Source organism: Hippocampus guttulatus, chromosome 18 (genome assembly GCF_054856545.1).
Source record: "Hippocampus guttulatus isolate MCC_2025c chromosome 18, RoL_Hgut_1.0, whole genome shotgun sequence".
NCBI lineage: Eukaryota > Metazoa > Chordata > Actinopteri > Syngnathiformes > Syngnathidae > Hippocampus > Hippocampus guttulatus.
The window spans coordinates 8120137-8134345 of NC_141278.1; the positions used below are offsets into that span (position 1 = coordinate 8120137).

General features: G+C 46.8%; 1 protein-coding gene and 1 pseudogene across 2 annotated transcripts; both read left to right on the top strand.

Annotated features, from left to right (window-relative positions):
• The first annotated feature begins 45 nt into the window (after positions 1-45).
• On the top strand, positions 46-11715 carry ints8 (integrator complex subunit 8). The gene is made up of 28 exons (XM_086137103.1): positions 46-155; positions 662-800; positions 881-1055; positions 1223-1363; positions 1440-1511; positions 1585-1636; positions 1719-1901; positions 2000-2107; positions 2168-2320; positions 2475-2575; positions 2654-2795; positions 5601-5671; positions 5745-5920; positions 5990-6120; positions 6229-6339; positions 7129-7333; positions 7416-7537; positions 7687-7871; positions 7991-8024; positions 8103-8162; positions 8257-8318; positions 8797-8915; positions 8991-9094; positions 9174-9224; positions 9397-9470; positions 9583-9647; positions 9720-9763; positions 9861-11715. Exons 2-28 carry the CDS (start codon positions 668-670, stop codon positions 9975-9977), a joined length of 2991 nt encoding a protein of 996 aa, XP_085993229.1. The 5' UTR covers positions 46-155; positions 662-667; the 3' UTR covers positions 9978-11715.
• On the top strand, positions 3772-5657 carry LOC147190992 (uncharacterized; annotated as a pseudogene). The gene is made up of 3 exons (XR_015103688.1): positions 3772-3840; positions 3984-4486; positions 4799-5657. The product of XR_015103688.1 is annotated as an uncharacterized LOC147190992 (transcript).
• Positions 11716-14209: the final 2494 nt, after the last annotated feature.

The window sequence follows — 14209 nt, forward strand, 5'->3', positions numbered from 1 at the left end:
AAGACGAACCGGAACCGGAACCGGAAAGCGAAGCGACGCAATGGCGATACTCAGAATCAATTACGTGAGAAACAGCGGTCAACCTCCCCCAAGTTTGGGCCCTTGTTGAGTTTATTTGCAGTTGCTATGTTATAATTAATTGTTAACGCACAAAGGTAAGATTATTCACTTTCCGGTTCGAGCGGCGGCGCCGTAAAGTTTGTCAGCTCGCCGAGAAAATGAACCGTAAATCAAACAAAACAGAGTCCGAAGGGGTGCGCTTGATTCCCAGTAGCGGTTGCGGCATACTCACCATTGCATTGCACCGCGACCCCTTTAGCTTGGGCTGCCCCAGACATAATAACAAACTAGCTAGCTGGCTATAGGAATACACTCGGAATAGTCCCATGTCCACGATTTATAAAAACAAATTTGTACTGGAAAAACGTTTCATGCACATAATTGTACACATAAATGTGCGATTATAGTTGAATTAGAGCTTTTTTGACTATGTTTGGTAACCATGGGACAGCCCCAAAACTTGCTGTCTATTACATTCAGGGATTTCCTTTGCTCGAATTGAGGTGGCGTTGGTGCTGCCTCAAACAAACCCTTAAATGTCAAGTATTTCATTTTAGTTTTGCACACCTACTTTCATCAAACACTGACTTGTGTTCACCAGGGGAGGATGAGTGCGGAAGCGGCCGACCGGGTCGCCGCCGTGACAAGTAGCAGGCCCAGCACTCCGCTCCAGACTTCCTGGTTCGAGTTCCTCCTGGATGCATCCCTGCTGGAGAAACACCTGCAGAGCTCCAATCCCGGTGAGAGCTCAGCGTAACAACAATCTTCAGATGACACGTTGTCCCAACGCGTCAGTGATGAGACTTTTGCGTCTTCTCAGACCCGACGGGGGTGCAGCTCGTTATCCAGTTCCTCGAGCAGGCCTCCAAGCCGTTGGTGAACGAACAGAATCAGGTGCAGCCTCCTGCCGACAACCGCAGGAACCGCACCTTGAAGCTGCTGGCACTCAAAGTGGCGGCGTACATGAAATGGGATCTAGATGCGTTGGAGAAAGGGTGCGCTCCAAAGTTTTTTGTGCCATATTTAATGCTTCACTCTAATGTACATTGTGCTGCTCTTTCTGGTATGAGCGCCATGGCCACCCGGGGGCAATATAATACACACAATGAAATACATGAATGATTAAAATTTTAAAAATATAAATATATTGTCTTCATGTCAGCTTGACCATCCCCGTGTTGAACATGCTGCTCAATGAATTGCTGTGTGTGAGTAAAGTGCCGGCGGGTGTCAAACACGTGGATCTGGATCTGTCCACCCTGCCGCCCACCACAGCCATGGCCGTCCTCATCTACAACCGCTGGTGAGACCAAAAAAAAAAGATGACATTTCAAATCAGACACCAAAGGAATACCAGAATGAAAAAGTTTGCTTCACAGGGCCATCAGAACCATTGTGCTGAGCAGCTTTCCAGAGAAACAGAACAAACCGGGGTCACACCAGATGAACATGCAAGTTTTCTCTCTCAATGGGTGAATTTCATCCGCAACAAAATTTCAAACCGATTTCAATTTGTATGTGCAGGTTGAGTGTTGTGCAGCAGGAAAAAGAGATGACGGACAACATCCTAAGCGTGGTGTGTAAACGTCAAATTGCAAAACCTTACGGGGTTCTCAATGAATTCTATTCGCCATATCAATGCCATTTTGTGTGTCCAGTTAAAGGAGCAGGCCAGCGACTCGATCACTGTCCTGGTCGGGGCGCTACGTCTGAAGAAGGATTTCTACGTGCACACCATGAGGACTCTGGACCTGCTGGCCGCCGACACGGCGGCCGCCAACGGCGAGACCGAGTCCTCCACGGCGGGACTTCGTATCAGCGCCAACGAGCTGCACTGCCAGGTGGGCTCGAACGCAGTGGTCGCCAACCCGTATTGAACCCAAGACACATTAGTTAGGCATCACAGCTTTTAACTGGCTCCGCCTTCTGGTCTTTTTAGGTTCACTATGACTTGGGTGCCATTTTCTTCCAGCAAGGCTGCATGGACCAGCCAGCCTTTGAGAAAGCCAGAGACCATTTTAGGCAGACCAAGGAGCTCTTGAAGAAGGTATAACCTCAATCACATTATGCCCCTAACCGTGTCTAATTTCCTGTCATGTCATCTAAGCTGGACTCCACGGTGCATGTCCACCTGGATGAGAAGCGCCTGGCTGGCTACTGGAATGCCTGCAAAGCTCTGACCGGAGACTATGACTCGTGTGACTCTCAGACCACACACTACGACCAGATCAACGGGATGCTCGGCGCCCGCAACTACCAGGTGAGCACTAAATCAAGTTCTGCTGTTCTAGTAGGCTTTTTAGATCCTCACCTGGACCCCCAGTTGTGTTTTATGGCCCCTCATTTTATTTTTGAGGGGGGGAAATACAACATTGTATGGCGAGAGTTGGCTTGAGTCACGGTACCTGTTTCAGACCGTGGTGGAAGCGTTCATCAAAGACAACGTCAGCCGCGCTTTGCCCAAGGACTTCAGACGCTCTGTTCTCAGGGAGGTCTTGTACAAGGCCCAGCAAGGGTGCGAGGAAACGTCCTGCATTTATCCCGCATGTACCAAGATTGGTCGCAGTTAAAGTTGCGAAACCGTTTCCCGCAGGGAGACGGGCCTGGATGAGGTGTGCCACCAGTTGTGCGTATGCAACGCCGTGCGCGACGCCCTGGAGGGGGAAGTGCTTGGTGTGCGCTTCCAGCAGCTGCTCATGAAGCCCAGCAAGCGCCTTGTGGACTTTATTTTAGAGGTAATCGCCATTTTGTGAAGGACAACGGTAGCAAAAATTACCAGCTCGATTATAGTTCCAATAGTTGTCAGTATTACATTTACAGCGTTATTTCCAGATGACAAATTTTATTGTGTACATATTCAAACGCTGGACCTTATGATTTAATATTTCACATACAAATCATTAAAAACGTTTTTTTTTTCTATTTATGTCAATCAATGGATAAAATGTTCAAATACAACTATATGAATGACAAACAATTTTACATACATACAGTGTGTTATAGATATTTGTTGCTAACTGTTATAGCTAATCAGAATCATCTTTATTGGCCAAGTATGTAGAACACACAAGGAATTTGTCTCCGGTAGTGCAGGCTACACTAGTATCATCAATAACTAGCAACTACGATAAACAAGGACATGACAACAGTTGGTGCAGAAAATCATTGAACCATTTTAAAGTGACCAGTAGCCATATTTGTAGAGCAAGTTTAACCCTTGTGCAATTGTACAGATGTCCTTGCGGGCTTTAAAGTGTCTGGTGCTGTGGAATAGAGATCAGTGACAATGGTTCAAGTAAGTACGGAGCTGGAGCTACATTGATTAATTATTGCGGTCATGCTGTTCCACAGGGGTGTGCAAAATTGCAAAGAGCCACTATGCAGGTAGATTTGGGTTCGTGTTTAGGGAGTTAATGGCTAGAGGGAAGAAGCTGTTTGAATGTCTGCTGGATTTGCTGCGCATGGATCAGGTAGCGCTTGCCTGAGGGCAGTAGCTGGAAAAGGTGGTGTGCAGGGTGCAGGGGGTCCAGGAGGATATTCCGTGACCTTTCTTGGTTTTCGTGGTGTGCAAGTCCTCAAGAGTGGGTAGGGCGGTGCCGATGATTTTTTCCGCAGTCCTAACTGTCCGTTGCAGTCGGATTTTGTCCTTTTTTTTTTTTTTTTGTGGCGGCCACAAACCAAACTCTGACGAAAGAACACAGGATTGGTTCGATGACTGCTGTGTGGAACTGTCTTGGCATCTCCCTGTGTTACGCCGTGCTTCCTCAGCAGCCTCAGGAAGTACATCCTCACAAGATGGCGCCGGCACGTGTGACAGCCTCGGTTACGCGCTCCCTAGTATAATCCTTGTTTTTGTCATTTTCGTTGGTTTTTGGCGAACCTCTGCCGCTTACTTACGCAAGAGAAGAATTGCTTGGCATTAGGGAATCTACGCTCTGACTTTTTTTTCACCAGCTCATGAACACCCACAAGGTTTTTCGGAGTTAATAGCGAGCGGAGCGGCTGCGCTGTACGGAGCATGGAAACGCCGTCGGAGAAGGGGGAACGAGCCGGCGCGCTAGTCAAGCTACGTCAGCGTGGATTTCGAACCCCGCTCCCATTGATCCATTTTGCTAATCTACGTTCTCTGCCAAACAAAATGGATGAACTTCTTCTCACAAAGAGCAACAAAACCTTTGCACTTTCTGCTGCGCTGTGCTTCACTGAAACCTGGCTCAGTGACCGCCACCCGGACGCCGCGCTGTACCTACCGGCTTCAGCCTCCTCCGAGCCTATTGCTACACGGAGCTATCAGGGAAATCAAAAGGTGGTGGAATATGCTTCGATATCAACGAAGAATGGTGCACTGATGTCACGAAGCTCAACGCACACTTCAACCCGGACTTGGAGTCTCTGTCTCTAAACTGCAAGCCATTCTACTCACCAAGTGAGTTCTCCTCCTTCGTACTCATTGGTGTTTACATTCCACCACAAGCTAACGCTAATACGGCGCTACAAATGCAAGTAAACAAACTCGAGCTAAATTATCCAGAATCACCCCTTATCATTTTGGGTGATTTTAATAGAGCACAACTTAACCGTGAACTTCCCAGATTATGAGCAGCATGTTGATTGTTTCACCAGAGAAGGCAATATTCTAGACCACTGCTACACAACACTTAAAGATTCATACCGATCTGTAGCCCGCGCAGCACTGGGTTTTTGACCACTGTTTAATACACTTAATTCCTACATACAGGCAGAGACCGCTGCTGGATCCTCTGCAGTTTGCCTACCGGTCTGTGGAGGATGCAGTCAACACTGGGCTGCACTACATTCTTGAGCACCTCGACAGCACAGGGACCTACGCAAGGATCCTGTTTGTGGACTTCAGCTCTGCCTTCACCACCATCATCCCGGAACTCCTCACCTCCAAACATCTCCAGCTCGGTGTGTCCCCTATGATCTGCCAGTGGATCCTCAGCTTCCTGACGGGATGGACACAACAGGTGAGGCTGGGAAGGACAACATCATCAATACGCACCACCAGCAGCAGAGCCCCGCAGGGATGCGTCCTCTCGCCACTGCTCTTCTCCCTCTACGTGGACGATTGCACCTCAACACGCCCAGCCGTCAAACTCATAAAGTTCGCAGAAGACACCACAGTCATCGGTCTCATCAAAGACTGCGACGAGTCTGCGTACCGACAAAAAGTGGAGCAGTTGGCGCTCTGGTGCAGCAGCCAACACAGCCTAGAGCTGAACATGCTCAAGACGATAGTGATGATCGTGGACTTAAGGAAACATCTTTCACCACAGCTGCCCCTCACACTGTCCAACTGCCCTGTGTCAACCATCGAGACCTTCAAGTTCCTGGGAATCGCACTCTCCCGGGTGGGAGGTCAACACCAACTAAGTGGCTATGTAGCAGGTTGCAATACTGGCCAATAGTTTTCAGCATCCACCCACGTCGCACAAAATGACTTCTTCCAAGCGTGACGCAAAATAAATGAATTGTATGGGTGTACCTAATGGTTTGACTTGAATCCATCCATCTTGCAGGTGTGCGCCCAGTCCCTGGAAAGAGAGCGTTCGTCCGAAGCATCCAGACGGAACATGGCTACCTTCATGCAGTGAGTCCCGTAAACGCTCAACATTATGTTGAGTTTTCCTGTGTCCCAGCGTTTCTCGTGTCCGCCCCTACAGCACGCTCTGCGAAAGCCTGCAGGAACTGTCCCTGGTTTTCGTGGTGTCCTCTCACAAACTCTTCACCGAGCTCCTGAAGGAGGAGGAGAGGAAGCTGCTGGTGGAGCAGATGCGGAAGCGCTCGGCCGCCGTCAAACTCGGCGCCAAGCCGCTGCCTTCTTTTTACGACATCCCGGGTAAGCGCTGCGCCCTCGGTCGCAAGAACGCCGCGCGGCCGTGTCGCTAACGGCCTCGTTATTGCGCAGCGTCGGCCAGCGTGAGCGTCGGGCAGCTGGAGCAGCAGCTCATCCTCTCCTTGGACCCGCGAAAGATCAGGCAGATCCTCAACGAGCTCCACGACATTGCAGACAGACCGTTCTGGAGAATCAATAGCAAGGTAGACGCTGTACACGAGTGATGCGTTCAAAGACACTGGGGACAAAAAATTGTAATGGCTTTCACAAGCTGGATGGTCATAGCTAATTCTGCTTTCTTCTTTTGTTAGTGGGAAGTTCCATCAGACTACATCAATGTGATCCTGTCCATCAAAGACAACCTGACTAAAGACCTGGTCTACATCCTCATGGCAAAAGGCCTCCACTGCATAGCCATAAGGGTAAGGATGATGTCATCGTATTGCATCGTGATGACATAACTGTCTCGTCGCCACGTAGAGAGCGGTTCACTTCGTGGCGGCGCAGTTTGTCAATCCTGATATGTTAACAGTGCGACATTTTGCCACAAGATTGCATGACAACAGAAGGTGACGTCAAATCGCGCGTGACACGACGCGCTACAGCAGGGGTCCCCAAACTTTTTCCTGTGAGGGCCACATAACTTTTCCCTTCTCTGATGGGGGGCCGGTGTCAGTTTGTAACAGAAAAAGTGTGACGATCGTAGGGGAGCTTAAAAAATTTATTGTTTTCCAGAAAGCCACACATAACCAAATAACCCTTTCCAGGTTCTTTACAGAAAAAAAGTCAGGAAACAAATAATAACGCTATTAATGAAATAAATAATAACTAAATAACCCTCTCTGAGTTGCACAATCTTAACAGATAAAAGTTCAGCTCAGTTGTCAGAGCAGAATCACTCTGACACATATGAGCAGTCTCTTAAAGTTCTTGTGTTCCTTCCTTATAATTCTTTTGTAGGTTCCAGTAGGCTTGTAGACACCGCTGTTTGCAGTTAGGGTTTTTTTTGGGGCGTTTTTAACACAGTGACGGGTCATTTTGACCCGAGGACAACAGGAGGGTTAGAGGGCCGGGCCAAATGTGCTGACGGGCCGTATCCGGCCCGCGGGCCGTAGTTTGGGGACCCCTGCGCTACAGCGACGTGACGTGACGTGAGCCCGTCGTTGCTGCGACTCATAGTGGCGTGACATCACATCATCGTCCCCTTTCAGGACTTCCTGCACGCGCGGCAGCTGTTCTCGGCCTGCCTGGAGCTGGTGACGGAGTTCTCGCCGCGCCTGCGTCAGGTGATGCTCAACGAGCTGCTGCTGATGGAGGTGCGAGCCCACGAGACGGCGGCGGCCGACGGTTGCAAGGAGAGGCCGCCCCCCGACCTCGTCAGCCGAGTGCGCGGATACCTGGAGATGAGGATACGCGGCGAGTTTTGCCACCGCCGAGCCTCCGGCAGGTCGGGCTTGTTACACTGTAACACCATTTTTTTTTTCTCCTGTGTGCACAGATCTTCCTCTGCGGCAGGTGGTTGGCGAGGAGTGCGTGGCCTTCATGTTGAACTGGAGGGAGAACGACTACTTGACGTTACAGGTGCCGCCCTCGGCTGTTATCAACAACCCTTACGTCAAGGTGACGCCACAATTTCTTTTCAACGTCAACATGAATGCTTCAACGTGTGTGTGTCTGTGTCTGTCTTGCTCGCTTTATATACGTATAGAATTTGATTGAAATGTGTTTTTCTTCGTTTTCCTTGACTAAATAAAGAATCTTTCCCTCAGCTGGGCCAGCTCCTGGCATCCACGTGCAAAGAGCTGCCGGGTCCCAAAGAGAGCCGACGCACGGCCAAGGAGCTCTGGGACGCCGTGGTGCAGATCTGCAGCGTCTCCGTCCAGCACAAGCGGAGCAGCGACGGACGTGTGGGACTCATCAAGCACCGAGACTCCTCCCTGGGCATCCTGCACAGGTGCCGTCATCGCCGCGCCCTGAAAACCAACGGCAATGATGATAAATGGATAACGGCTCGTGACAAAATGAACTGTACAAAATGTTGCCGTCATCTCTTGTGGTCGTTTCTCCTTCCAGGAGTAAATTGATAACATTCGTCAAGAAGATCCGAGTGAGTACATCACCCCCCCCCCCCACCACCAAAAAAAAAAGTTGATGATGCTGACCGCACGTTGTTTTTGTGCTTCAGGAGCCGCTTGTGCTGACCACGTTGATCTCGCTCTTCGTCCGGCTGCACAGCATCGTCAGGGTGGGCCACTTGCCGAAACAGCCCTTCTTCTATTTCTTCACACCGGCCTCTAGTAATATTAATTTGAGGCTTTGTTGCCCCCCCCTTCCCGCAGGACGACATCGTCAATGAAGTGACAGCCGAGCATCTCTCCATCTGGCCGGCATCTCTGCCCAAGTAACGCAACCGCTGGTGTTCTTCTTTGGACAGTCTGTGTTTGGGTGTCTGCCTTTTGCATGCATCTTTTGCAGGGTTATAATGGTTTAGGATTTTTCATTGTCGTTCATTTTTATTTTGTTTTTAGATACAGGTTGTTTGAATTAATTTTAAGGTTTTTAATTTTTTTTTTAAAGCTTCGTTTTTGTTTTAGTATTAGTTTTATATATTTTTTAATACATAGGGTATTTTTTGATTGACCTTCCTTCTCCAATACTGAATTACATACATTGAAAACTTAAACCCCGAAAGCTCTTGTATGATATTGATTGATAAAGATGGGGGGAAAAAAGAGCATTTTTGTTACAAATCCTATTATAAACAAAAGCTGTAGTTTCAGTTTTCAATTTTATTTCATTACAGATCCCCCCCCCCCCCCCCACGCAATTTTAGTTTTCCTTACGTCATTAGTTTTATAATCTGCGCATGTGTTGTGCAGCATCCAGGCGGTGGACGTGGAGGCGGTGGCCGTTACAGTGAAGGAGCTGGTGACCTATGCCCTCAAGCTCAACCCCAACAACCAATCGTGGCTCATCACGCAGGCTGATATCTACTTTGGTAAAGCGACGCCCTCGGACAACATTTACAAACCGACAACGTTAACGCCGGCGTTGTGTCGTGTTGGCCCCGCAGCGACCAATCAGTACTCGGCTGCCCTCAACTTGTACCTCCAGGCCGGTAGCGTGTCGTCGGATTTTTTCACCAAAGCCGTACCGCCTGACGTCTACACGGACCAAGTGGGTGCTCGCATTGCTTTGATTTGACGTGTGTGTTTGTTCCCTGCAACCTCTTCTCATTCTTAAACATTCCACGCAGGTTCTTAAGAGGATGATCAAGTGCTGCTCGATGATGAACTGCCACACACAGGTCGCACAGCACACACATTTTTCAGTGCAATACTATAAGAGTCTATTTATTGTTGCACTTCCATTTGATTGTTTTTAATTGTGTTGTTTTTATGCTGATAAGCAGGATAAGCTGTCCACGGTCATAACCGCTGTTCCGGAAAGGGTTTAAAAAAAAAAATGTTGCGTTGCAGGTGGCGGTCCTGTGTCAGTTCCTGAGGGAGGTGGACTACATGACAGCATTCAAAGCACTCCAAGAGCAGAACAGGTACGCCTTGTTCCGCACAGCCTTGACCACCCAAAAAGTTACACAGCAGTTCCAGCGTGACTTTGTTTTTTTTTTTTTTTTTTTTGGTTTTTTTTTGTGCCCTTGGATGCAGTCACGACGCCATGGACTCTTTCTACGACTACATCTGGGACGTCACCATTTTGGAATACCTCACGCGTATCCTCACTCAACTTTCAATTCACACGTTTGTATTTATTTATATTGAAACATAACCTTGACCGTGATCAGACATCCACCACAAGCGCGGTGAAGCGGAAAAGAGACAAATAGCGGTAAGAAGTGTCAACATACAGTACGTTGGGTATAAAAAGTCGACACAGCCCGGCGTTTTGAGTGTGTGCGTATATGACGAAACGTCCTCTCTTCCAGATAAAAGCCATCGGTCAGACTGAGCTGAATACGAGCAACCCCGAGGAGGTTCTGCAGCTGGCGGCGCAGAAGCGCAAGAAAAAGTTCCTGCAGGCCATGGCTAAGCTTTACTTCTGAGTCCCATTTGTAACGTTCTCCAACTGGATAATCGGCTGGCCGATTTCATTGGCTGAAGCTTTTTTTTTAAAAAATCATCAGTAATGATTTTTGTTTTTAAACCCCCCCCCCCCCCCCAATAAAATTTCAAATATGTCTCCTCTGCGGGACAGCATCATCATTTTTTTCCCCATTCTCTCATTGATTGGTCCAAGCCAAACTTTTTATCTCCTAAAACGCATCTGGAGCGATCTCTCACTCACACCTGCGGTTCAAAATGAGCCTTTTACATTTTTTCCCAGCATCATTCTTTTATTCCCCCATGTGGCTCTTTTGTTGTGTTCTATTTGAGAAACGTGATCTGTTTTCACATTTTGTGGCTGACCCCGCCATCAATGTCGTGTCGAGCGTAAATTTTTTTTTTTTTTTAATGGCACACACAGACACAAAAAAGATGCTCACAATGTTTTGTTTTGAAGTCCCCCAGTGGCACGGAGCAGCCGTGAACCCTTTGCAGGCCTTGACAAGACTTTGTCGGCGCTTTCCAGGCAGACGCAAAACAGATCACACATGCGGACAATAATCGTGGCGGAGCACTGCAACGCTGCAACATCTTCAACCGTATCCATGACATTTTTTAAAAATCTAATTTGCAGGATAAATTCAATATGTCGACCACGGAAAGTTCTTTTATCCTCTCCAAAAACTCTTGAGAGAGAAAAAAAAAAAAGCTAAGTCACATTTATCCTTTTGACTTCTACTCCAGGCTACAGCATGTCCACAATTATGATGAAGACCTTCCATCACAGTATTAATCGTATGTTGTGTTTGGCACACCAGTTAATGTTTTTAAATCCAATGAAACAAATGTAAATTAAAAAAAGGCGGAATATCACCACTAGGTGGAACCCTAAACTTGGATTAAAATCTATCCCTTGTCGGCCCTTCGAAAGATTTTTCTGTCAAGATGAGAGGTGTAAAAACACAAAAGAAAATCAAAAATGCCTTTTAAATAGTGGGAGAAGTCTTATCGTCGACCATAGATGAGGATTGTTGCCCTTCATTGAATTCCCATTCCTTGACAATTGACAGTATTTCACACATTTGTGTCAGTGTGAAATGTAATGTGCTATTATTGATTGATTGGCGATTGTCTGATGTTCACAAGTTACGTTCTACGTGAAATCTAAATTTCGATAACTTGAACATTTCAGAAAATGCATTCAAAACAACCCAAAAAGAGCATGTCAACAAAGTATTTGGAAATCTGTTGTAATTTAGAAAAAAAAAGTACAGTGGTGCCTTGGGACATGTAACGTAAGACACGCCATTGAAACGAATGGAAAGGCCTATAATAATTTGCAGCCACCCCCCCTCCCCCCAAGAAACAAATGTTCTTTTTTTTAATCAAAAAAATATCACTCTATTATGTACTTTATAAAAACATTTGGTAATGACAGAATATAAAGAGACACTTTTTTTATACCTCTGTTCAATGGACATTGTGCTGCCCCTTCAGGTGTGCATGCATTGGCCACCTGGGGGCACTATAAACCAATAAAATGAGTTGCTCTTCGCAGCAGATAAAGAACACACGCATGTGACTATTGTATTATCTGTCCGCAATGTGTTGTGACGCCGATGCTACTTAGTTGCCCGTGTATCATGATTTGCATTGTTTGTTAGCATGAAGCTAAACTGACTTTGAAGGCCAATCTATGCGAAAACTGCCAATAAATGAGAATTGTTCACTGCCAAACTGCTGCTTTTCGTGATGCTTGTGAAGTGGTGTGATGATGCGCTATTGAGTTAATAAATAACAGGATTGTCTGTTTAAAATATATATATATATATATACAGTGTGTGTCACAAGACAATGGAGAATATGAGGACAGTATGTGGGTGGAAACGGAGTAATTGGGGCGGATGAAAAGGGGGAATAAGTGATGGGAAAAGTAGGCAAAGATAAAAGAAGCCTATAAACGAGTGTCAAATGTAATCTAGAACTGTGTGTTTGTGCTTGCGTGTGTGTGTGTGAGCGTGCGCGTGCATGGAGATAAACACTACGAATTAACCAGATCTCCTTATGAAAATCTCTTTCACATGCCGCCAGTCACACACACACACACGCACAGATTCCACGGAGAAGTATGCAGCATGATCTATTACCAGTCCTCCTCTCGCGGTTTTTTTGATTTCATCGGCACTGACTGATAAGTACAAATGTTTTAAGATCCAAAATGTCGACCCAGCATGGATTTACGGCAAAGGATCCTCGCAAAGAAGAAGAGTAGGGGAGACAAGTTTTGGTGGACGTGACCGAGGAGCACTCTTCAAGTAGCTGGTAGCGTTGGCAGGGATTAAAAGATCAAACTGGTGTTTTCACTTTGTTCATGAAATCAGTTACACACAAAAGGATTAGGGGCCTTCGGGGGAGCCTTGAGGGCCTCTGCGAGTCGACAAGCTGACCCGCGTTCAACTTTTGAACTCGCTGGCAAGGTCTGGATGCAATAGTAGCCTACTGCCAGGCTCACAAAATAAAACATTCATGTAGAATGGATATAAAAAGTCTACACACCTCGTTCAAATGTCAGGTTGGGGGGGGGGGGGGGGGCGTTTTCCACCATGAATATGACCGATACAACTGAGAGGCAGACATTTGAACAAAAATGAAATAATGATGGCGGTTGCACAAATGTGTACACCCTTTCATAGACATGACGTGACAGTCTTCAGAATTGACCAATCACACGAAAGGAATTTGTTAAATCTGAGTCAGCGCACACCTGCCACCTTTTAAGGTGACTCTCATTAACCACAAACAAATTCTACCTGTTAGAGTCTTTTTTTTGGGGGGGGACATTTTTATGCTTTCATGTTTTATGCTAACACTGACTGTTTATGTGAAACTGTTCATAATCCCCCCCCCCCCCCCAACCCCCCACCTGGCCTGGGCCAAAGTCGCAGGAAAAGTAAACAGCAGCCAGTATTGCTTCACTGTAGGTAAGTTGTTCACTTGAAAAAAAAGTTGTTCATTTAAAAAAAAAAAAAAGTATCACATTTTTGTGGAAAAAAAGCAAACTACGGCGTTCTTATTTTAAGGTCACATCGGCCAGTCTTCTGCTCATGCACCACAGCTGCAGCGGAGAAAACCCCGCCAAGTACGTACCATTTGTTTTGGGCCTTCAAATCAACAAAATCTTTTGAACTTTTAAGGCTCTAAACTGCAGCATGACGATGATTTATTTGCCCAGACGTTAGCAACTTGCACAAAATGGCTCCCTAATACATCAATTTACTGGTAAAAAAATAAATAAATAAAATGCCACTGAAATCTAGACTTGCCTTTTGCCAAGGAATGAGCGGCTAAGAATTTACCCCCTGTTTCATTCCCATGACCGTGTGCTGGTGGTCTGCCCAGTCATGTCACCATGACGGCAACCTCACCTCAACGAGACGGGCTCGCGCTGTTTGAATTTTGAAAAGCAAAGAATGGAAATAATCTGTTGGAAGGTCAAACAGTCACCGTCATAAATGTTAGCATGGAACAATAAGACACTTGCCATCAGGGGCAGTATAATACAATGCTTAACTTTTGACCTTTTGCGTTCACATTTAACATTGCACGCGAAAAATAGTCCAGACATTTCAAAAAAAGAATACACAAACAAACAAAAAAAGTAATGAACATAAAAAATTGAAAACTACTTCAGCTCTGATCTAAATAGTCCGCCGGGTCAAAACTAACAACATGGCGGATCCCCACAATTCCAAAGAATTTACAACCGCCGTGTTTTCCTCTTTGTCCGGGGCGACATGCGCGGACTTTTACGAGTGGCGGCCGTCGCCGTCGCCCCGCTCAGACCCGCCGGTTCGGCCATTCACGGCGGCGGCGGCGCTGAATGATTGGCCCACCGGCCGCCATAAAGCGACCCCGCTTGCACCAGGAAGCGTAGGAGGACAAAGGCATGGAAAGCTCAGACAACATGTGCGGGAAATGTTTTCCACACGCCGCATTAGGCACATGTGGAAAATATGAGCGAATAATGCGAAATGTCCAACCCCGCTCCAAAAAGTGAAGGCTTTAGTGTTGTTTTTTCACTTTTGGCTGCCATACAGCAACCGCCATAATAAATGCCTGCCATAATCCAGCATGGAAGCACGAGATATACATTTTTTTTTTAATGTCTGCACCTTGTCTCATAACATTTGATTCAGCAGTCAGTAGGGTAGTGCCGAAATCCAAAAACCAT